This window comes from Lineus longissimus, chromosome 10 (assembly GCF_910592395.1).
Source record: "Lineus longissimus chromosome 10, tnLinLong1.2, whole genome shotgun sequence".
Classification (NCBI taxonomy): Eukaryota; Metazoa; Nemertea; class Pilidiophora; order Heteronemertea; family Lineidae; genus Lineus; species Lineus longissimus.
This window is the reverse complement of record NC_088317.1, coordinates 7,248,203-7,271,980: the sequence shown is the minus strand read 5'-3', so window position 1 is coordinate 7,271,980 and position 23,778 is coordinate 7,248,203. Positions and strand designations below refer to the sequence as shown.

At 41.0% G+C, this 23,778-nt stretch overlaps 1 protein-coding gene across 2 annotated transcripts in view; it reads right to left on the bottom strand.

Moving 5' to 3' along the window:
- LOC135494845 (calpain-5-like) overlaps nucleotides 1-23,778 on the bottom strand; it is a 111,680-nt gene that overhangs the window by 59,246 nt on the left and 28,656 nt on the right. For both annotated transcript variants that reach the window (XM_064783135.1, XM_064783136.1), the window contains exons 3-4: nucleotides 9,059-9,190; nucleotides 1,214-1,422 (exon numbers count right to left, since the gene is read on the bottom strand). In XM_064783135.1, the coding sequence (XP_064639205.1) occupies nucleotides 1,214-1,422; nucleotides 9,059-9,190 (341 nt within the window). The remainder of the gene's footprint in view (nucleotides 1-1,213; nucleotides 1,423-9,058; nucleotides 9,191-23,778) is intronic.

Sequence of the window (23,778 nt, the reverse complement as noted above, 5' to 3'; positions counted from 1 at the left end):
TAGGAGCAGAGTTAACAATTTTGAGGTGCAGAAAATGCTTCAGAAAAAGAAATTCTTTTGAGGTTAGGGTCATGTGACGCCCTCTTCCACATTTCAACGGTGTAACAATCATGCAAATGAAAGGCGTATGGTATCACTGTGTGACTTGCAGCAATGCCTCTTGCTTAAAAGTGCCAGCAGTGACACAAATTAGTCACGTGTGAATTACTATGAGATTACAATAGACCCACTTATTGCCAACCAAGAGTAGAATGGAAAATGTGATGATGGACCCTTTATGCACAAGCCTTCCTTAACCCTTTCGCTGCGGATGTACGCATTTTTGTGACCCAAAAAAATTTCCGATCTGTGCGGATGTACGCAGAACTGTGACTTGGGAGAGACCTGAATCAGACGATGTTTTCAATAGCAAATTAGTACAGGAACTTGTCGCTAGGTGTCCTGCCATGTTGTTTACAGCTAGAACTTTCGATTTCTAGGTGAAAACTTCTGTGTTTTTATTCAAAGTTTAGGCGATATTTTGAGTCCAAAGTTTTGTAAACAAATTTAAATGCCTCAGTCACGTGTTCGACGAACTGCAGAATCAATAATTGATGAAATAGTGAATTCGAGGCGTTAGAAGACGAGTCTGATTAGTGATTATGATTCTGAACATAATGCCGATGTACACAGCGTGCATGGGGATTGAAAGTGTGCATGATTCAGGGTCCGAGGGGATGATAGTGATAGCCTGGGTCAAGATGAAAAATTGTGTTTTTCTCCTCGTTGATTAATACTAATTAGCATTATTTAGTTAATTAACATAATTTCAGGTGATTGACAAATGCATAATTTGAAAGTCCATGCTGTCCCCAACAACCTTTTCCAATAGTCCAAAGCTCTATCTCTTCTCCTTCAGGCTGTATATTGGCCTCAAAGTTACCTATGTTAAAATTGGCTTTTACAGTATTTTGGGGGCAGCAAGGAATCAATATTGAAATAATTTTGAGCAGCGCAGCGAAAGGGTTAAGCTGGCTACCAGTGATTATGTAGACTGCACATTAATACAGTGTAGACACTATTTAGCCGGTTTTAGTGCATCGATTCGTATTTCACAGCATAAACGAATAGACTGACATCTTGGCAGTATATGGCCATCCCCCATCTGCATGGAGGTCTCTTTATAGCTGAATGGGGTGATTGATATTTAAGGATGAAATCAATGGTACCCTACTTTGCGTAAGCTTTCTCAAGGAGAGCACTCCAGAACTCGTTCTTCGACTGCGAGTGGACGAACACGAGCTCTCCATTTAAGGTGGGGAGGAAATCATCTATGACCACATCAATCCATTCACCGTAACGCCAAAATTGGAAGTGGAACAAACCGCAGTAGTTTTCAGGTTTCTCCTCGTTCCATTCTTGTTCCTTGTGGTTGGGTATGACCTGTAAATGGTGAAATAGAGAAGGATGGTGAATTCTAATACGCCTCGATTACAATAGTAGTATGTGTTATATGCACAGGGCCTAGTTTTGGCAGCAGCAGTCCTTAATTTTCAATCAAGTTATGGATTGTGTGATCAAGGTGCACATGCTGTGTTGGAGTCAATAGCTGCGCTTACACCACGAAATATTGGTGGACCAATTGCACTTACACCACCACATTGCCGCGACAAATTGGTTCGGCAATCCATTGCCGATACAAATTGCCGAGCGAATTTGTCCCACCAAGCTTGATGGTCGAAATTCGCCCGGCTTGTTAAAAGCTCGGCTTTGTCGTGGTGTACGCGCAAATGGATCGGCAATTAGCTAGTTAGATGGTTCGGCTCCAGGCGGCACTTTCGAAATGGCGCTTTCTGCGCATGCAATTTATTGTTTGCGCGCCATCTGTAGCCGGATTTTATAACTAGCTGCAGCGCTGGTGTAAGCGCTTGGTGGATTTTCGATGGTGTGGCATTGGTTCCCGAACCAAGATTGGTGGTCCATTTTCAGGTGGTGTAAGTGCGGCTATAGAAATGGAGCCACAGCTGAATATAGTTCAATATATAGTTATAGGACAAAAAGGTAATAGAATTAAGCCATAATTTTTCACAGTACCTCTAAAAAGTTTTCACCCAAAAAAACATGTGGGGAGAGGTAATGAAATATAAATCCAATGCAGATAATTTGTGCTCGAAATGACAACATACACAACGTCTATTTTGAAGCAAAGTTAACTAGACTATAGAGATGGCATTTTCATGAATGAATATGTCAGCTATGTTTTCTTAAAGTACACAGTCCAAATCACAATTGACATCCTTTTTGCTACACGTAAGTTTCGCACAACTTATGAATCACTTGCATGCCGAGTTGCAGCTCGTGACACGCTAGTGACGTAAGTTACACGTCGCATACGCGAAACGGGTCAATCAAAATTATTTGTTTTCCTCTCAGGTGGGATTATTTGTACAGCTCAATGAGAGCAATGACTGCAGTTGAATCATGCCGACTAGGTTATTTGTAATCGGGTCTATTCTAAAACATTTTTCTCATGGAATTTCGATAAAATGTGAGCCTTCTATGGCAATTTGATCTCCATATTCAGGATTGGTAATAATGTCAAATGAATGGAAATTCACACGACAGAACATGATTCACATTACGAGGCATTTAGTAGCATGTAGGTTGCATGCAACTGACACGAATGTGACCTGGGCAGTAACAAAATGAAAAGGCCAGGGGCCATTGTGCTCACTGGTATTTAGGTAACGACTTAATTGACAATGGACCTTGAAAAGTAGGTCAAATCAAAAACCTGTATAATATGTAACGAATCCTTGCTGGGAGTACCATCCATAACAACTTTATCGAATACAAATCACTAATGAGCAAGATATCATACTTTCTAGGTTTTTCACTTTTTGCCCCCTGGTGTCCAAGTGGAGAAACAGATCAGACCAAAATTGAGTGTCAGAGTTAACCTGACCTAGGGGGTTTTGTGTAAAAAGTTTCAAGCCCATAGCCCTAGCAGTTACGAAACGTGCCACAGTTACGTTCAAACGGCCAATTTACGCCATTTGACCTCTAAGAACTTGTAAAATAGGTTAAATCGAAAACCTCCATGATATGTGATGTATCCTGGCTTGGAGTACCAACCATAAAAATTCCATCAAAAACAAACCACTAATGAAATGGCCAGGGCCATTGTGCTCACCTCATGTGGAGGAAAGATGGATGAACAGCATGGTATTGTGCCATGTAGTGTTAGGTTTGATGTAGGTCCAAGCAATTACAATTTCCCAAAAATGGCCAATTTACAGTACATTTGACCTCTGTGACCTTGAAAAGTAGGTCAAATCAAAAAAGACCCGGGTGACACATTGAATGGTTGTTAGAATTAAATGTACCTATGATATAAAATTGGTGCCAATCGGGCTAGTAATTAAGGAACAAGAGGCCCAAGGGCCTGGCGCTCAGCTGGATGACCTAATAACATAGGACTGAGGGTATAAAGTAGTAAATATCGGCTTTATACTACTGTTTGAAGGTCAAGAGAACACGTTATACCACTAAAATTTCCAATGCAGAGCTGCCAGCTGGATGAAATATGATTGAACTAATCAGCCATGGTATGTAAATATTACAGGAGGCAACGGAAGATATCCCTAGTTCAGCATGTTGTATCAGTAGCTTTACAGAAAAAAAGTGTCAGAGAGGATGAGACTTCTCCATGGACAACTGTGGTATGTCCAAGCTGGGTTGTACAGCACAAGGATACAAAATGCTGTCTGTAATTGAGAGGTATCATGATTTAACAGAGGTCAAAATAAATAGAAATTACCAGTTTGGGACTAGCACCACTTTCTTTTTTTTTTAATAAGGTAGAGATTACAGGAGTCAACAAAATTAATTTTATTGAGAGAAATTGACCTGTCCTGCAGGTGATTGGAATTTACAATACAAAGGGTCGTTTTTCATGACATTGTGCTCTACTGCATATTCCTAGTCATAGTGAGTCGATCTGGAACCAATCTATCCTTGGCGCAGACAGGTTCAAATTGGCTATATCTTGAATAGATCGAATTGCGATGAAAATCTAATGCAATAAAGGAGCAATATCGAAGAGACAAATTAATCAAACCAATTGTCCACAGACTCGGACCCTGAAATGGCACGATGTATGCGTGCTCCTCCTAGTCCTACATGAAGCAATGTCTCAGCCAAAAAGGCAAAGTTAGCAGCTCCTTGGTAAGGCCATGTCAGGTTCCGCGCGCCTCTTCAGATACATCAAATATTGAAAGCTGTGGTGAGCTGAGCACATAAAAGACCATGGTCACCTTAATTTGAAAATCCCTTCATAATCAAGGGCTACCTCTGACTAAAACAGCACAATAGACCACTAATTTGATCCAGCTCCTGACTGCGGGAAAACCCAAGTCCAGCAACCAAAACTACCAAAAATACATTTTTGTTTACATTTGAACTGCACACATGCGTTTGTTTACAATTTCATTTCCCGCGAAATCTCGAAATTCAGGTGACCTGCAATCGTGGATTGAAAATAACATTAACCTCGGTTCAGCAGGTCAGCAGGTATACCGGCTGTTCCAATCATCCCCCTACAGCCAGCCGTTCAAAAACTAATGTTATTCACCCCACATGGAGTGCAAGTAATTGATTAAGTCCCTGCATAACTTAACAGCAATGGCTTGGCTTCTGTGAGTGGTGAGGAGAATTGACAGTTTTTTTATGGGAGTAACATCATTGTGTTGCTTAAAACGTCTACTTTTTACTCATGTAAGAATCGTAGTACTAATAATAACTTCAACTTATTTTCCAGTTATTATAACATAACATGCATCTTCATGATCATGATCTTTCTCAAACGAACTGAATGACCTAATCGCCTTGGACGCACAACCTAACCACATATCAATCCGCCCCGACGATCGACACATCCATTCGATTCGATAACCCTCGATAAAGTTTGATAAATAAACTAGAACTGAGATTTCACAGGAGCACCTGTGAATTCATGACTCCAGGGTTGTTTTGAGGGCGATATTGTAAGAGTTGGTCTTGAGTATGGGGACGTGAAGGTCCGTGTGAGGCACCTGGGGAGAGAAGACTAGTTGAACGATGTGATCATGGAGGTATAAATAATTATTTATACCTCCATGATGGGATCTGACACGGACACTACTATTGATCTCATTATATGAATACCATTTAATTACAAAAAAGTGAAAACAGATCATATCATATTCCTTGGCATAAATTAAAATAGGAGTGCGGGAACAAGGTTTTTTAGCAGGAGGAAAGCGAGAACATTTTGCGCCGTCGTATTCTGATTTGGATGGTTAGTGGTGAAATCTGCTTTTAATTTTGCAAATTAACATATTCGTTTTCTAGTTCTAACGTTGTCTGTAAAGATGCTTTCCCAATGCTTGACTGGTCTGGCAAGAGACATTGCCAGGAAAACGTGACGTCATTTTGGCCATTCTTCTTACCGCACGCCCTCTCTCTCCGTAAAAGTTCCTGACATGGTGTGAAGTGGGAGGGCGCACAATGGGAACCACACTGCCGCGATGTTAATAGTTTCTATTTATAGAATTCAGCGGCAGAGATTTTAGGCACGGAAAAAGTGGATTAACTTGGCTAATCTCAATGGATTTTACCCAAGAATGTTTTCAAGGCGAGAGAAACATCTGATTTAAGTACTGCGCTTATTAGATTTCATGTTCAGGCCAAAGATTGGCCTAAAACGTGGACGAAGAGTGCATTATCGAGTGTTGGAGAGAGGTCACGTGATTGGACGAGAAACCTGAACAAAGTTTTCGTGCTTTTAGCTGTCAACATCAATGGCTATAATATACTCCTGCAGAATAGTAGAACTAATAGAACTAATTTCCGAAGTTTCCAATAGTTTGAACACAAATCAGAACATCACCCATCAGCTGGACTCAGATCTGCATAAATTACGATAAATAATGAGGTCGTCGCTTCAATTTCGCAAAGAGAGTTGACTCCATTCGAAGGTTGTTTTGACCAAATTCTGTTGAACTCATCGTTATGAGGGCATTTGAACACATTCTCGTTGATCTTTTCTATAAACGTGTGAAGTTTCGTACCAAAATACGTTTCCGTAAAGCTTAAAAAAGAAAATTCCTCACTTACAAAATCATCGCTCCGGTAGAAATAAAAATGTCACCGCCATTTTCTTGACGATAGTACTCCAGGTAACCTCGGCGGGAAATTTAAAGCGGGGTCATCCGGGGTCAAACAACAGTTTTGCTCACTACCGCCAACTGGTGATATAAATCGACACTAATCTATTTTATATCAAAACTTCTGTATCATGAAGACCTTTTCAACTTTATTTCGAGCTTTTATCTGCTGGAATAGAGCGTCAAAAAATTGTTTTTTCATTTACACATTTTGCCCCCTGGTGAGCTGAATTTGAGTCGAATCGCCCAAATTTTTTTCCGTAAGCAACATTTTCTGCGGTGTTTATAAGCAAGACTAGATTTGAAGTGCCTCGGTTGTATGATTACAAAATTCCCAACTTTGTCTACAGATGGCATGATGGAAGGATGGCAGGAAGAACGGACACCAATCGAATAGCTATTTGACTAGCTCCGCTGACTTTGTCAGCTGAGCTAATAATAGCATTTTGAAGAATTTTGGATTTGGCCCCCTCCCTGCAGGCCAAACGGCAAATCAGATCAAACCAAACTTCGGTACCTGAGATCACCTGACCAATGGGTACATATGTACTTAATTTGTGATCAATAGTCATTGCGGTAAAGAAACGTGCCATAGTTACGGCCTGACGGCCAATTTACGCCAATTGACCTCTGTGACCTTGAAAAAGAGGTCAAATTAAAAACCTGTGTGACATATACTGTATGGTGGTTAGATGTACCCATGATATCAAATTGGTGGCAATCGGGCAAGAAGTTAAGGAATAATCACATTTTTAAAGTTTTTGGATTTTTGCCCCCTGGTGGTCAAGTGGTGAATCATATTGGACCGAACTTCGGTCCCGGAGATCACTTGACTAAGGGGTACATGTGTACCAAATTTGGGATCAAAAGTCATTGCAGTTTAGAAACGTGCCATAGTTACATCCTAACGGCCAATTTACGCCATTTGACCTCTGTGACCTTGAAAAGTACGTCAAATCAAAAACCTGTACGATATGTGATGTATCCTTGCTAGGAGTACCTACCTTTAAAGTTTTATTGAAAACGGATCATTAATAGGAGACATATCACACTTTTTATGTTTTCAGTTTTGGCCCCCTGGTGGCCAAGTCATGAACCAGACTGGACTGAAATTCAGTGTCAGAGTACCTCTGACCTAGGAGGTCATGTGTACAAAGTTTTAAGTTCATAGCACAAGCGGTTAAGAAACGTGCCACACAGGATACAGACGACGACAGACGACGACGGACGACGACGGACACAGGGCTATCGTAAAGACTCCCCTAACGGTGAGCCAATAAGTGAGATATCACACTTTTTGCGTTTTCAGTGTCAAAGGTCATCTGACAAAGTCAAGCATACAAAGTTTTTAGTCCATAGCCCTATTGGTTAAAAAACGTGCCACTGTTTTTGAAATAGGATACGATGGACGACGACAATAATGGACGACAGACACTGCAGTGTTGTATAGACTCACCGTACCGGTGAGCCAAAAATAACAACAATACCATGCCAGCACATGGCAGAATATCAACAAGAGGCCCACGGGCCTGGCGTTCAGCTGAAATACATGGGTACAATGTACAAAACATGGAAAGTACCTGGTGGGCCTCTTTCAACCTCAATTTTGTTTACATACTGATATGCCTATATCACACATATATACCAAAGTAAAAAGATCCCTTTACAAATGATGACAAAAGGGGCAACTTATTAGTGATATTTAAGAGCTTCAAGAGTAGGTCAAATCGAAAACCTGGTTGATATGTAATGGAGACTTATTAGATGCAGGAACCAGTCACTCTAGCTAGAGACAAAAGCTTTGAAATGGCAAAATGATTTCCGAGATGGCCGCCTGCCAAATTTTTTAAAAATAAAGAAAATGTAATATACATGACTGTACAAGTGAATGAAAAGGCCAGGGGCCATTGTGCTCACAGTAAAGATGTATGTTAAGTATTCATGCTGGTTAGGATACGTGTTATAGCTAAATGAAAATTTCATGTCATTTAACCTCTGTGACCTTGAAAAGTAGGCAAAATCAAAAACCCGCAGGATATCCTTGTTAGGAGTACCTATCATATAAATATTATCTATCATATAAATATTATCGAAAACCAGTCAATAATAAGCGAGATATTGCACTTTTTACCTTTTCAGTCTTGGCCACTTGGTGGCCAAGTCGAGAATCAGATCGAAAATTCGGCGTCAGACCTTATCTTTGTAATTTCTGCCTGAAATCCCCTTGGGAGAAGAATTTAGGTCAAAATTTTCTGTCAGGGTCATTTCCTTGGCTTTTCTTCTGCATGACCAGATTTAAAGTGCCTAGGTCTTACGGTGACGTGCACCTATGTTGATGGATGAAAGGACAGATGCCATTTTGAATCGTTATTTTACCAACTCTGCTTTCTTCAGCTGAGCTAAAGAACTTGTGATATCTTGCTGAATCTTTCTGCTGACCACCCAATAGACAGACAGACAGACAGAACTGGGAAATCATCATTGAAATTAACTAGGACATAAACAGATGGATGTTTCTCTGCACAAACTTATCATAAGTAATGACATGGGTTATAGTGAGAGTGCAGTCAGGTTTCCGAACTAGGCCGTAGTCGAATCTGAAGTTGTGAAGGGCGAACTAGCTGAATCAAGCTAAAACTCATCCTAGCTGGATTGTTTACTCAATAACCATAGCATAATTGATAAATAATTTAGCTCTTTGAATTCCATCATCAAAGTGGGAGTGACTGCAGTTTATCAAAAGTTAATCAGGTGAATGCTGATTTCACAGAGCACAGCATCAATGCAGTTGTGAAGGTCTGCACCCTTTACAATAGTTCAGATATGGGATTCAAAATCACATGCATGCAGCATAGAATCTACAAGTTTCATACCCTGTGCCAAATCTCCTTGTAGAGGGTCAAACATGAACAAGCCGCCACAAACCAGCAGTTTCCAAGTCGGCCTTGGTGAACATCACCCCTGTCGACACCCTCAACGAACAGCTGCGGGTTTTCACAAATGTCCTGAAAGAGTAAATTCAAATAAACATTAAAATGTTATAACTGATTGCAATAACCTCCTTCACCAGTTTTCTTTACATGTTAGAAGGGTAAAATGATACTTAAATTCAAGTTGTCAGCCAAGATTTTTTAAGACGGCATGATTTTGCATCTTGACCTCAAATTCACCACTTTCACAAGAGTAACATGATGCTTCTAAATAATGCTTTGAAGTATGTATACAGCTAGTACCAGAACTAAGTATCGGGTCGTACCGTCGTCGAATCGTAACCTGGTCGTGTCGTAGCACTGTAATGTCCTAAGTCAGCCCGATAAATCCCAGTATTGTTACCAATATCCCATCGGCTCGTATCGTCATATCTGTCGGGTGGTATTTGATATTTTTTCGGTCTATGTAAAATTTCGGACCGTACCTGAAAATACCTCTGATCGTAATCGACATATTGTCTGCCTGTTCCTGACCAAAAATGCCATCAGTTGAGATCGAAGTCAATATGGTGATATGCTTAACATTAACCAAGTCGCCATTTAGCGAGAAAAATGGGTCTGTCTGTGCGGTTAGTATCGTATCCTATCGTGTCGTGTTGTGCAAAATTCAGACAATACTCAGGCAAGACCGAATCGTACTTCAATTTCTATTGGCTCGTACTATACATTTTATCGGACAGTACTATTATCATATGAATTGTTCGGGTGGTGTGCTATGAATTTTTTCGGGTCGTGTGTATTGATTTTCATCGGTCCATGTATCGCCGGTTTGGTTCCTAATTGATACTCTTGCCGGTTTCTTGTCGTGACTGCGATGATGGCATTGACCGGGACCTGGTCACGTTATCGTGCAACAGAATGACAGAAGACATTCGCGGGAAAACAACTGGTGAAAAGAATACGTGGATGATTAAAAAAGGCCCTTTATCTTGCCGTTTTAAAAGATAATCCCCAATCTAATCCACTGCCAGTAACTATCCAAAACAGCCCATCCAAAATGATTGGAAATAATCCTCTCGAGTCCAACCAACCCAGTAGTCCCGGCCGCGCGGCCCGATTAAACAAAATGGGAGGACACAACACAAATCAACGCGTGCGTACATTTGTTTCCGGCAAAATTTGAGTGAACTTGAAAGACAAACTCCCCTACCACAACATCACTACTATAATGGACGTAGAGCTGAAATAGTTTGTCACACATCTCCTCCGTCAGTTCAGATCGGATGACCTCAAAACTTTTCCTGAAAGTCGTGGTTGATAATGATATGGAGATACACCTCGCTGGGTCAAATTGGTAACATTTGCAGTGATCTCGGAGAAATAGCATTTTTTGTTCTTTCTATATATGGGCATACTCAAGAACATAAAGGGCCTTTTCAGCAGGTCTGATTTACATATGGGGCCATCTGTTGAATCAAAAGTGTGGGATTATACAAAAATAAGCCGGGAAAGTATTGGGGCCACTATATGTTTAAAGCATTCATCCATTTCCGCAATTTTCCCCCTTTATTTTGATCGTACTCTTTCACCTTACGTTGTTAATCGCTCTTAATTTTTCTAAGTACCGTATGGGAATTCATCACGTGATACACGTCCATCATAACAAAACCGCCTCACCCAACCCAATCACTGGGCGCAAAGTAGAGCACAGCTCCCTATATGAATACCCGGGGCAAATATAAAATATAATATAAAATCCCGATTAACATTTCTTTACTGCGATAAAAACAGGCTAACCACTGCAGATTAACAGGTAAGTGAGTGTTCCAGAACGAGTGGAGTCCGTGAGGAGGGTGTCGAAAAAACCCTAGGCGAACTACTTCCTCCGTCTGGTGCTGCCACCCACTATGCTCGCGGCATTTGTTGTACTAAGTTCGTAACACGCCAACTCTTCATTCACTTCTTTGTTTTGAGATAGTCCGCAAATAAAATCTGGGTGAAATGTTTACTATTTAACTACTTCTTTGAATAGATATGGGTAATTCCTTCAAAAAAGAAAAGTTGAATTTCATGCGGCCTGTCATTAATTGACAGCTGTCTACTGAGTAGAGAGCTCAATTGCCCTCAATCATTGTCAAAGAAGTTTCAGCAGCAAGTCTGAAGATCATAAGTGCCGGGATCGAGAAAGTTTTGACCAGGATGATAAATAGTCCTACGTTATTTATAGCGAGGAGTTCATTGATGTGTTCGCAAGGTGTTGAAATTTGATACAACTGACTCCTCAAATTGGCCGATTCTAATGAAAAGGGGACGCAGGCTGTCGACCCCGATTCCAGGTCAAATCAAAAGATAGCAAGGTGAATAGCATAGGAAAAGCAGATGCAGATTCTAGATTGAACTGGATGCGAGGATGCATGTGATTTTTTCTTAGGCTGCCATTGGTGGGTAGTTGGCGGGTTAAGTTTGCAAGTTTGCCATCAGAGAAATTGGGTGTTGGATTTCAAAATTGTTGGGAGCTTTCGATTATTATCTTCCGGGTTGTTAACTGCTGCTAATCTTGTAGGTACAATGTAGGCCAAAATATCACTTTGTTCTGAAGGAAATAAATTTTAGCCCCGCCCTCCCAGTATCATGTCATTGGTGAGGACGCGACCCGTCATCTTTTTCCCGGTAACGTATCGGTTCGTATTATTCACGGTTCCTATTGTCATGTCAGGTGATCAGTCAATGATCGTCGGTCAGTACTCTAAATGACCTAGGTCCGTAACTTGATTTATTTCAGTTCTTGTGCTGAAAAACCCTGGTCATCGCAGCTAGAAGAATAGGCTAGGCCAAAAGCTAGCTTAAAAAAAGAACCGAGAATGCATTCATGTTCTCCAAGCATGCAAGAACTACTCCCTTTATTTCCGACACGAGCGCCACCCAAAGACTGTTAAACATACGATAGATAGATAGATAGAATTAGCATTTCTATAGCGCCCCATATCACTGTCGCAATGTTCTGTGGCGCTCCCCACCTAGTTTGAATCACACCCCGAAATAGTCTCGAAATAGAAATGTCTTTAGAGAACTTTTGAATGTGGCCAATGAGGTCTCTTGTCGCAGTGTGGCGTCCAAAGTGTTCCACATTTGGGGAGCAAGAATCTCGAATGCTCTCCCACCAAACGTTTTGAGTCTATATGTTGGCTGAGTTATAATATCCTGCGACCCTGATCTTAGTGGCCGGGTTGGCACGTAGGGAGTGATGAGGCTGCAAAGGTACCCGGGGGCTGTGCCATGTATCGCTCCGTAGACCAGGACCAACAACTTGTAAATCATTCTATACGACTGTATAACACAATGTCTGTATTAAACCACGTCTGTATAAAACCACATCTGTTTAACAATATGAACCTAATTCACAACCTCCATAAATCGCCATGTCTATAATTACTAACGTCTTAAATTTGTTAATGTCACCCAAATTTGCAACCTCCTTATAAAATTGGTAACGTCCATGTAAAAATTGCAACCTCCATTTACTGCGGATATAACCACCCATAGACATAATGCCCGCATATTCACTGAAACTTGAAATTTTTGGTCTGTAGTACAGCATACTTTAAATGTATTTACACAACTGGAAATGTTCAAGTTGGTTCAATTACCAAAAACTTTTTTTGAATTGAGTAGGTTCTTTGAATGGCATTTTAGAAAAGCAGGGGTTTCCAACTAATGCTGGTCATTGGGGCGCAGGGCTGTACCAGGAGGCACAAGAAAACCGCCAGCTTGGCGGCCACTGGGGTCAGCAATCTGTTGGAGAAAATATTTTTTCAAAAACATTATTTTTCTTCAAAATTATTTTTCTGGTTTTTAATTCCCCAATCAACACCAAACACCATGGCAAATGATTATAAACAAATCTCTTTCAGGCTCACATTCTTCCTTATCAGGGCTAAACAATGCATATAATCAAGCCCAAAACATGAGTTAGGGGTTATCACACATTTTTGCGTCATTAGGGCCGTTTAGACGCTTTCCAAAAAGACCGCATTCCGATCCGATCCGATCGAACCCCATTCCAGACCGGATGTGGTTTCCTTTTCATGTACCCGTTTAGACGCTCAACAGCAATGAGGACTGATGTGGACTAATTTTTTTTGGTTCCACCAATAATCCGCAGGATGTCGCGGTGGCGTCACCGATTTAGCACCACAATGCGGTATCTAGACTTAAGTCTTTTGATCTTGTCTTTCACGGCCTTCCCTTCGAAATTTCTATCTTCTTGAAGAGCATTTAACTGTCGAGCAGTATCACCATAAACATCGTTCTTATGGTAGCTGCTGTCTAGCTTCCGCTGAATGGATTGATCGCTCCAAATATGTATGAGATCGAAAACAACCGTGTCCGTGAATTTATCCTTCACCATATTGGAATAATGAAATAAAGCAAAGAGAAAATACTATAAAACTGACAATCCAAACGACGTTAATTCCCGCGAAAATACACGTGTTTATAATGAAAGGAAGTATTGCCGAAGTACCAAATCCATTACGCATGCGAGTAGGTAAAAAATTAGTCCAGATGAGACTGCATTAGGCCCGATCGCGTTTAGACGACCAGATTTGATCTGGATGCATCCGGATGCATCCGGATTAGCCCCGATGGAACCAGCAAAAGAGGTGGACCACTTGAAGACACGATGGGACCACATGAGACCCGAATGGTTTGCGTTTACACCAGGGAAATTAAGACCGCATTCGGATTCGATCGGATCTCATCAGGCCTTTTTTCTGTCGTCTAAACGGCCCTATTATCTCTACATCAGAGACCTTTAGCAACGACCTGCTCTCAGGAGAAGTTGGAAAGCCTGGGAAAGTGTTCTAAATATTGACTGTGTACAGTAGAACCTCTCCTTGCAGACACCTCTGCCAGGCGAGGTCTTAAAGAATTACAGACCAGTGAGCAACCTCTCGTTCATCTCCAAGGTCTTGGACCAAGGTCTCGCGCATCAATGCTTATATGATCTCTCATAACCTCCATGACGTCTTCCAATCTGCGTACAAGGTGGGTCACAGCACTGAGACCGCTCTACTTTGCATACAGAACGACATTCGTTGTATGGTCGACGATCATGGTGCCGCCATACTAGTCTTGTTGGATCTTAGCACGGCCTTTGACACGGTCGACCATGAAATCTTACTCGCCAGGATGCGTGATCTTCTTGGAATTCAAGGAACAGCATTGGAATGGTTTCGATCGTATCTATCTGGACGGGTCCAACATTTGGGGATTAATGGCAGCAAATCAGCAGCAAAGGTGCTTCGTTATGGTGTTCTGCAGGGGTCTGTTCTCGGGCCGTTACTGTTCCTAATTTACATTCTCCCGCTTGGAGAGCTATTAAAAAAAGCCCTGCCCGACGACATGGCAACTTATCCAGAACCGTGCTGCGCGTATGGTCACCAGGACCAAACCATGGGAACATATAACCCCGATCCTGATGTAACTACACTGGTTGCCAGTTCGGAAATGGACTGAGTTTAAATTGATGGTGTTCACATTCAAGGCTGTGAACGGCCTGGCACCTCTCTACATCAACGAACTTATTTGTCCGCACACTACCGCCCGATCACTCCGTTCTGAGGCACAGCATCTTCTTATCGAGCGTCCATTCCGGCTGGTAACATTCGGGGCAAGGGCATTCTCAGTGCATGCCCAATGAATGTGGAACTCACTAGGCCATGACCTGAGGAAAGAAACTGACTCCATCACCTTCCAAAAAAACTTGAAAACTTTCCTCTTCCGCGAGCATTTTGGAGTGCGAGCGCTTATGAACATTGTATTCAGTGGGAAAGGCGCTATACAAAAGATAAGTTCATTCATTCATTCAGGCGGATACCTCTGCAGTACAGACATGTTCGTTCAGTCCTGATTTTTTCTAACACATTTGCTTCAACCAAAACCTCTGTGGGGCGGACACCTCTCTACTCCGAATTGCGGACCCGGCCATGGTGACCAATCACCTCACAATTACGGACAGTAAACAAAAACAATGGCTTCCCATGTTCACTTAGGTAGTCGATTAGACCTAACAGGTGTGAAGTTTGCGTATTTGATGAACATAATCAGAAACACTTTGTTCAGTTACTTACAGGGTGGGTCCGTTGCTCTCCTAATTAAAACCGAATGTTTCGATTAATTATCTTCACTGTGCATCACATTGCCAAGCTACTGTATATTCTATTATTAATTGCAGTCCATTGAGTGGATTGTCCCCTGTGCTCTAATTGCAAAGAATAAAGCTCGATGTGTAGTTTTTACTACAACTAATTAAGGATGTACGCTGTCTATGTAGTATGTAGCGTACGAACACAACCTGCAGATATCATTGTTGGCAAATTAATATGACCACCACCAGAAATGCCATAAGGTATTACAATAAAGTAATTTCAAGTTCGCATATAAATGGCAGTAAATTATTTGAAATAGTTAATAAAATTAAAATGGAATATGTAATATGTAATACGTAATACGTAGGCTTCACGACCCATGTTCATACACATGAATCCATTTTTGGACAATAATGGCATAACCTCCCTATCAAGGACACCTCAACATTACGGACACCAATGCCCAGTCCCATGGGTGTCTGCAATAGGGAGGTTGTACTGTATTTTGGTTCTCTTCCTACAAAGACTTTTTTTAAACATCTTTCTTTGTCAGTTCTGTAGTTTATGAGGCTGGGACGTTTCAACAAGTTGTTCCCTGGCCATTGTCAAGTAGATATCATGTAGCCTAAACAACTATCACATAAACAAACATATTTCCTAGACCACACAAAATATGGATCAATACAAATTGCTGAACAACAGATGTCTCAATGAGAATGAGATCAAGGGCTCTCAGATCAATCATTACAAGAAGTACGGTGTACATTGTAGGCCTTTAACACATCACATTATCACAAATGAAAATTCCTCATAATCATTAACCCATGAGGACTCAATGTATTCATTTTCAAAGCACATGATAGTAGTGTGTAGTGCATTCAGCAAAATAGGTAAACTGCAACCACCAAGCTGCAACCAGACAAGCGTTACGCCCAGGTCCCCGTCGCTAAAGGGTTTTTGCAATGACAAGTGCACTCACGAGATTGCAACACCTATGGTGGCAGCCATCTTGGATTTTGATGCGGCGACCTACTTTTTGATAGCGTTGTGACTAAAGCCTGTATGTACCCACACACTAAATTTGGCTTTGATATTTCACTATTTAATGTGAAAAATTAAATTAAACGATAAATTGAATAATTGGAATGTAAGTATGAAGTGACACATTAAAATTGCTGCAACACCCGTCTCAAAGATGGTGAACAAATTATTTCACATTTCCATCAGGTACATGTATAGTGCCAAGATGGGGAATCGGCAACTTCAAAATCTGACAATTTTTTTACAATCATTGGGAAGCGTGTCAAAGCATAGTGCATTATCTTTTCTAAACCTCCTATTATTTCTCCTACTTTTGGGTAATTGAAGTGAGACAAAAGAACTTAGTTTGTTCATGGTTGATCCACTGTTAATGACTTGACATGATTAATGACTTGGGCCATGGTGCCATTCATGCAAGTTTCAAGAAATTTGCCTTCTGGTAGTTTTTGACAGCATCAAAACCCAGCCCCTTTATATTCAGTCAGTGTTTACACAATTTGAATTTTCAAATTCATGAGTGTGATCATCTCACTAAGTAAATATTAAGAAAGGCCTTCGATTATGGTTTTGGACATTTTGGGGGCATAACTCTGCCAAGTGCCAGCCAAACGGGCCTACTAGGCCAACACTTCACAAACAAACACATTTTATCACACTTTGGTCTGATCATTATGGCACGCCAAAGCGGAATTATTTCAACCCTGAAAAAATATTAGCAACTACAAATTTCTTGGCAACAGAGAAGAAATACTATTTAAACTTTCAAAAATATACCCGACAATCTTTTAAAAAAGATAAAAATTTTTAGACTCATGTCAACATTTTGAAAAAACAAGCCAACAATTTTTTGTTCGTGATACTTCGAAAAATTCGTTTACATTTTTTTCTTCTCTTAAAAATATTTTCCACGCAATTAAAAAAAAAAATCTTGACAAAATTTTACTGCAACATTTATTTTCGTTAAAGATTTTTTCTTGGCAACATTTTTTTCGTTCAACATTTTTTCCATTCAACAACGAGCGCCACCTATGAACTGCTAATAGAACTCGCGCGCAGGGACGAGGTTAAGCTGGGGTACTTCATACTCATAGCAGGTCGGGAATTCTGATCGTTCGTTCGTTCGTATGTTGTTGTTGCCATCTCAAAACAAGCGCCTTTTATCATACTTCTCACATAGGATCAGATGAATAAGTTCGCGTGTTGGTTGGTGGTGATTGGTGTGCAGCTAGGATTGTGGTCAACAACATTCATTAAAAATGTCGTACATTAATTACATATGATGACCCCCGATGCCGATGGCTATCCAGATCCTCATCCAATCCATGTTAAGTGTTAGTCGTGTAGATAGCCTCTAGTAACTGTAGGCCCTAGGCCTATAAATAATGCATTGGTGGCTTGGAGTGGAATGCATGTACTTTGGCTTGGTTGGGCCCTGCCCTATTTAAGAATAAGCAATAATGCCAATATCATATGCTACTACTATTATTGAAATGACACTGACACATTCATGACGAGTGACAACCACGTGCGTAAGATATTCGTGTAAAGAAACATGCCAGAAGTACCCCTTAGCTAAACCTCGTCTCGAGGGGATATAGTTCAATTAGTTGTTCACAGGTGGCGCTCGTTGTTGGACGAAAAAATTGTTGACGAAAAAAAATGTTGCAAGAAAAAAATCTTGAACGAAAATAAATGTTGCCGTAAAATTTTGTCAACATTTAAAAAAACAAGAGGCCCAAGGGCTTGGCGCTCAGCTGAGTAAGCAGATACAATTCATAGTTTAGCAGTTTTACTGATACTTTTAGATAGATTTGGCAAGGACTATATATAGTTACAATAACCATGGATGCTTCAATTTGTCAACTGTGAAAGATGTAAGTGACATCACATGAAGTAATGCAGTGCGAGTGCGACATTTCCAATAGAGCCAGGATCTATGTCACAGTGACACACAGACAGGATTGGTTTTCCTTCTGGTATCAAAATTGATGTCCTCATACTAGTATGTCCTGAAAAGGTATTTGGACACTTACATGATCATTGTACCATTGAGCTTGGGTCTGGTGCAATACCAACTTGAAATGGGGGGGTTAGTGGATTTAGCAAAGTGTTTGGGATGCCCTGTATGTGAAGAAGTAAGATAAAGAGGTGCTTAAGAAAATTAACTTTATTGTTAAAAGATTGACCTGACCTGCAGGTGATTGGAATTTAACAAAGGCTGATTGCAATCATGGAGTAAATTATATAAGAATCACTGATTTGGCAAAGATTATTACATTTACAAGACGTCAAGATGGAAAGTGATTGTACAGTGTTTGCCAAATCCGGACCTACTTTCCGTCAATGCTGAATACATCGATGAGAGCTCTCGAACTATCATTCCATGCAAAAAATGGCAATGACAACACCACTAATAACTTCAAATTATTTTCCGGTTATGATAACACAACACCCATCTTCATGATCATGATCTTTCTCAAACTAACTGAATGACCTAATCGCCTTGGACGCACAACCACATATCAATCCGCCCCGACGATCGACACATCCATTCGATTCGATAACACTCGATACAGTTTGATAAATAAACAAAGTTTTCGTGCTTTTAGCTGTCAACATCAATGGCTATAATATACTCTTGCAGAATAGTAGAACTAATAGAACTAATTTCCGAAGTTTCCAATAGTTTGAACACAACTCAGAACATCACTTTCTAACCGGACGCAAGCAGCGGGTTGTCATAGAAGGGGAGGCCTCAAGGCACGAACCAGTTACATCAGGAGTTCCCCAAGGCTCCGTCATTGGCCCTCTGTTATTCTTGATATACATAAATGATCTTCCTGAGTGTGTCAGGTCCCACGTACGCCTATTCGCGGATGACACAATCGTGTACCGGCTCATAAAATCAAGATGCGATGAAAAACAGCTTCAAGCCGACCTCCACGCGCTCGAGATCTGGGAAAGTGAATGGCTCATGGAATTCCAAGAAAGAAATGTGTACTTCTGCCTATATCGAGAGGAAGAGCAAGACCACCGCCTGAATACCACCTTCACGGCCACTGCCTCGACAAGGTCGACTCTGCCAAATACTTGGGCATAACCTTCACCAAAGACCTAAAATGGAAAGAACACATTGACAACACCGCTAAGTCAGCAAATTCCACTCTTGCCTTTTTACGAAGAAACATTAGAACCTCTAACCAAAAACTTAAATCCCAAGCCTACACCACCTTAGTAAGACCCAAGCTAGAATATGCAGCACCAGTCTGGGATCCACATTACCAGAACGAAGTCCACAAATTAGAGATGGTCCAGAGAAGAGCGGCCAGATGGGCAACTGGCAGGCACCACAACACCAGCAGCATGACCGAGATGATAGGCACACTAGGTTGGCCCATCCTTGCGGAACGAAGACGCCAAGCCAGGCTCCTGCTCTTCTTCAAAATCCTCCAGCTGCAGGTCGTCGTTGAACACCACCTCATCGCGACAACCAGAAGGACCAGACATGGCAACTCAAGATCCTTCAGGCAGGACCACACCACCACCGAGGCCCAAAGAAATTCCTTCTTTCCGCGTACGACCGTCGACTGGAACAGCCTACCTGAAGCCACAGTGACGGCCGAGAACACCGACGCCTTCAGGAAGATGCTCACCACTTAGACCAGCGCTGATTTTAACTATTTTACCTTGCACGACCTTACATTTTATCAACTTTTACCATTCACCAACCAAGCTTTTATCTGTTCAACATGTGCCTGGGACTAATGGTCTGCTTAGACTGAAACCCAGTATTGGAAGAAGAAGATCACCCATCAGCCAAGGAGGATACCGCGGTGACGTCACATCACGTGATCACGACCCATATTACTGATCGCTATGGCCAATCAGATTCAGTCTACTGACAGCACCAGCACTAAACACATCTCCACGTCTCACTGTCTGGTGCACTCCTGTACACAAATACACCAATAGACATGAAATATTGCAATACCTTGTATGGATTCTTCCTGTGTAAAATAAAATTTACAGAGCAGTTTAACTTCCACGAATAAAAAAGACGTTTGGCGTGGCCAAAGTGTGGAAATAATGTCTCCGCTAAAATATACTACGAAATACACTAGGCAATGCACTACGCGATACACGGTAGAGATGCAGTTGAGTTTGTTATTGTTTTGACTTAGAAGCCCGCCCATATCATAATATATTCATGTATTCATGAAGAATGAACTCATTTCTGTCCCATACAACTCTAAGAACAGTCAATTTCTCCTTAAATCATCACCGAAACCGCGATATCCGCAGGAAGATTTCGTTCTAGGGTCCGAAAATGCATGATTTTACAGGGGCGCTAACTCGACAAATAGAGGGGATCTATGGGGATCTATGCGAGTTTTAGGTCCTACAGGTCTCGAACTTGTAAAATCTGAAAACATGCCTCCAAATCCCATTATGATAATGAAGAGATTGCCCCATGTCTGGGAGACTGTTTTGAAACCATCGCTAATTTTGCCCATCAGCTGGACTCAGATCTGCATAAATTACGATAAATAATGAGGTCGTCGCTTCAATTTCGCAAAGGAAGTTGACTCCATTCGAAGGTTGTTTTGACCAAATTCCGTTGAACTCATCGTTATGAGGGCATTTGAACACATTCTCGTTGATCTTTTCTATAAACGTGTGAAGATTCGTACCAAAATACATTTCCGTAAAGGCTTAAATAAGAAAATTTGTCACTTACAAAATCATCGCTCCGGCAGAAATAAAAAGGTCACCGCCATTTTCTTGATGATAGTACTCCAGGTAACCTCGACCGCGCAGTGGAGGGTCGAGCCGCCCGTCAATTTATCCCAGACGAGCCGTTCATACAGTGAATGCACTGGCAATACCAGCAGTCCGGTATTCCCTGGTTCGAGGTTTTCATGTCAGTTCGCGGCGGGAAATTTAAAGCGGGGTCATCTGGGGTCAAACAACAGTTTTGCTCACTACCGCCAACTGGTGATATAAATCCACACTAATCTATTTTATATCAAAACTTCTGTATCATGAAGACCTTTTCAACTTTATTTCAAGCTTTTATCTGCTCGAATAGAGCGTCAAAAAATTGTTTTTTCATTTACGCCTTTTGCCCCCTGGGGAGCTGAATTTGAGTCGAATCGCCCAAATTTTTTTCTGTAAGCAACATTTTCTGCGGTGTTTATATACAAAACCATATTTGAAGTGCCTCGGCTGTACGGTTACAAAATGCCCAACATGGCTAGATGGATGGCAGGATGGAAGGACAAACACCAATCAATTAGCTATTTGACTAGCTCCGCTGACTTTGTCAGCTGAGCTAAATATGTTACGGGAAAATATTTTCAAGAAAAGAAAAAAAACTAAATATTTTTTTCACGAAATAATGAATTTTTAAAGTTTTTTTATGAAGAAAAAAAGTTTAACCCCAAAATAATTTTTTTCTAACAAATTTTTCTAAATGTCCAAAAATGAAATGGCCAGGGCCATTGTGCTCACCTCATGTGGAGGAAAGATGGATAAAGAGCATGGTATTGTGTCATGTAGTGTTAGGTTTGATGTAGGTCCAAGCAATTACAATTTCCCCAAAATGGCCAATTTACAGTACATTCGACCTCTGTGACCTTGAAAAGTAGGTCAAATCAAAGAAGACCCGGGTGACACATTGAATGGTTGTTAGAATTAGATGTACCTATGATATAAAATTGGTGCCAATCGGGCAAGTCATTACTAGGAATAATGGCATTTTGAAGAATTTAGGATTTGGCCCCCTCCCTGGAGGCCAAACGGCAAATCAGATTGCACCAAACTTCGGTACCTGAGATCACCTGACCAAGGGGTACATGTGTACTTAATTTGTGATCAATAGTCATTGCAGTTAAGAAACGTGCCATAGTTATGGCCTGACGGCGAATTTACGCCATTTGACCTCTGTGACCTTGACAAGAAGGTCAAATTAAAAACCTGTGTGACATATACTGTATGGTGGTTAGATGTACCCATGATATCAAATTGGTGGCAATCGGGCAAGAAGTTAAGGAATAATCACGTTTTTAAGGTTTTTGGATTTTGCCCCCTGGTGGTCAAGTGGTGAATCATATTGGACCAAACTTCGGTCCCTGAGATCACCTGACTAAGGGGTAAATGTGTACCAAATTTGGTATCAATAGTCATTGCAGTTTAGAAACGTGCCATTGTTACATCCTAACGGCCAATTTACACCATTTGACCTCTGTGACCTTGAAAAGGAGGTCAAATCAAAAACCCGGAGGATATATGATGCACCTTTGCTAGAAGTACCTACCATATTTTTTTCAAAATTTCCCGACTACTATTCAGGGAGATATTGCATATTTTCACTTTTAACGTTTGGCCCCCTGGTGGCCAAACCATGAAACGAATCGGACCGAAACTTGGTCTCCAAGGTGTCATTACATAAGGGTACATGTGTACCAAGTTTCAACTCAATAGCTCTAACAGTTACGAAACGTGCCCTGCTAACGGACGACGGACGACGACGACGACGACGACGACGACGACGACGACGACGACGACGACGACGGACGACGGACGCCACGGTATGGGATAAGCTCACCTCTGCTAAGAGGTGAGCTAAAAATGTTGGCTTGTTTTCTCAAACTGTTGGATCTTTTTTTTAAATAATGCTTATATTTTGTACAGGGTTGAAATAATTCCGCTAATGTTGGCTTGTTTTCTGAAAATGTTGGATCGTTTTTAAAATGTTGCTAATATTTTGTACAGGGTTGAAATAATTCCGCTTTGGCGTGCCATAGATCATGATGGTTTGATTGCACACCTGTCTGTGAGGCTACTTAACCCTTTCGCTGCCGAGTAAGTTTGTTTTCAAAATCCCTACACTGCCAGACAGGGAATGGACTCATGAACGAACAAACAGGCACAAACACAAGTCGGTTAAGATGGCGCTGCAGAACCTAGTGCTTCTGTGGTTGATTGCAATAGCTTGGTGTTAATTTGCCTAATTAGTGTGAAATTTTAGATAAAACAGCTTGCTTCTTATAAAACGTAAAAGGTATGACAGTTTTCTTCTTCAATTTGCATAGTTGACATGAACTAAAGACAAAATCCTTGATATATAGGTTGATGAAGATCGTTTGTTCAACTTTTGAAGCAGTTTTGGACAAAAACTGAATATTTTTGCTTAATTACCTCGGTTATTGTAAACTACTTCGGAAATGAAAATTCGAACATAATTGTTATTTGTTGCTTTTAAAATTTCAGTACACGCATGAAAACATTTACAAACATTGTACTTTGAAATCTCCATAGTTTTTGCACAATCAATATATTATTACTACATGTAGATACATATTTGGTGTAATTTGCTCTAAGTGTATCTCCTCATTAACTGCTGGGTGGAATTTGCTCTTTTTTTTAAGTCTGAGTAGATTGGCCATGCGAAGAACTTAAGCTATGTGTTGA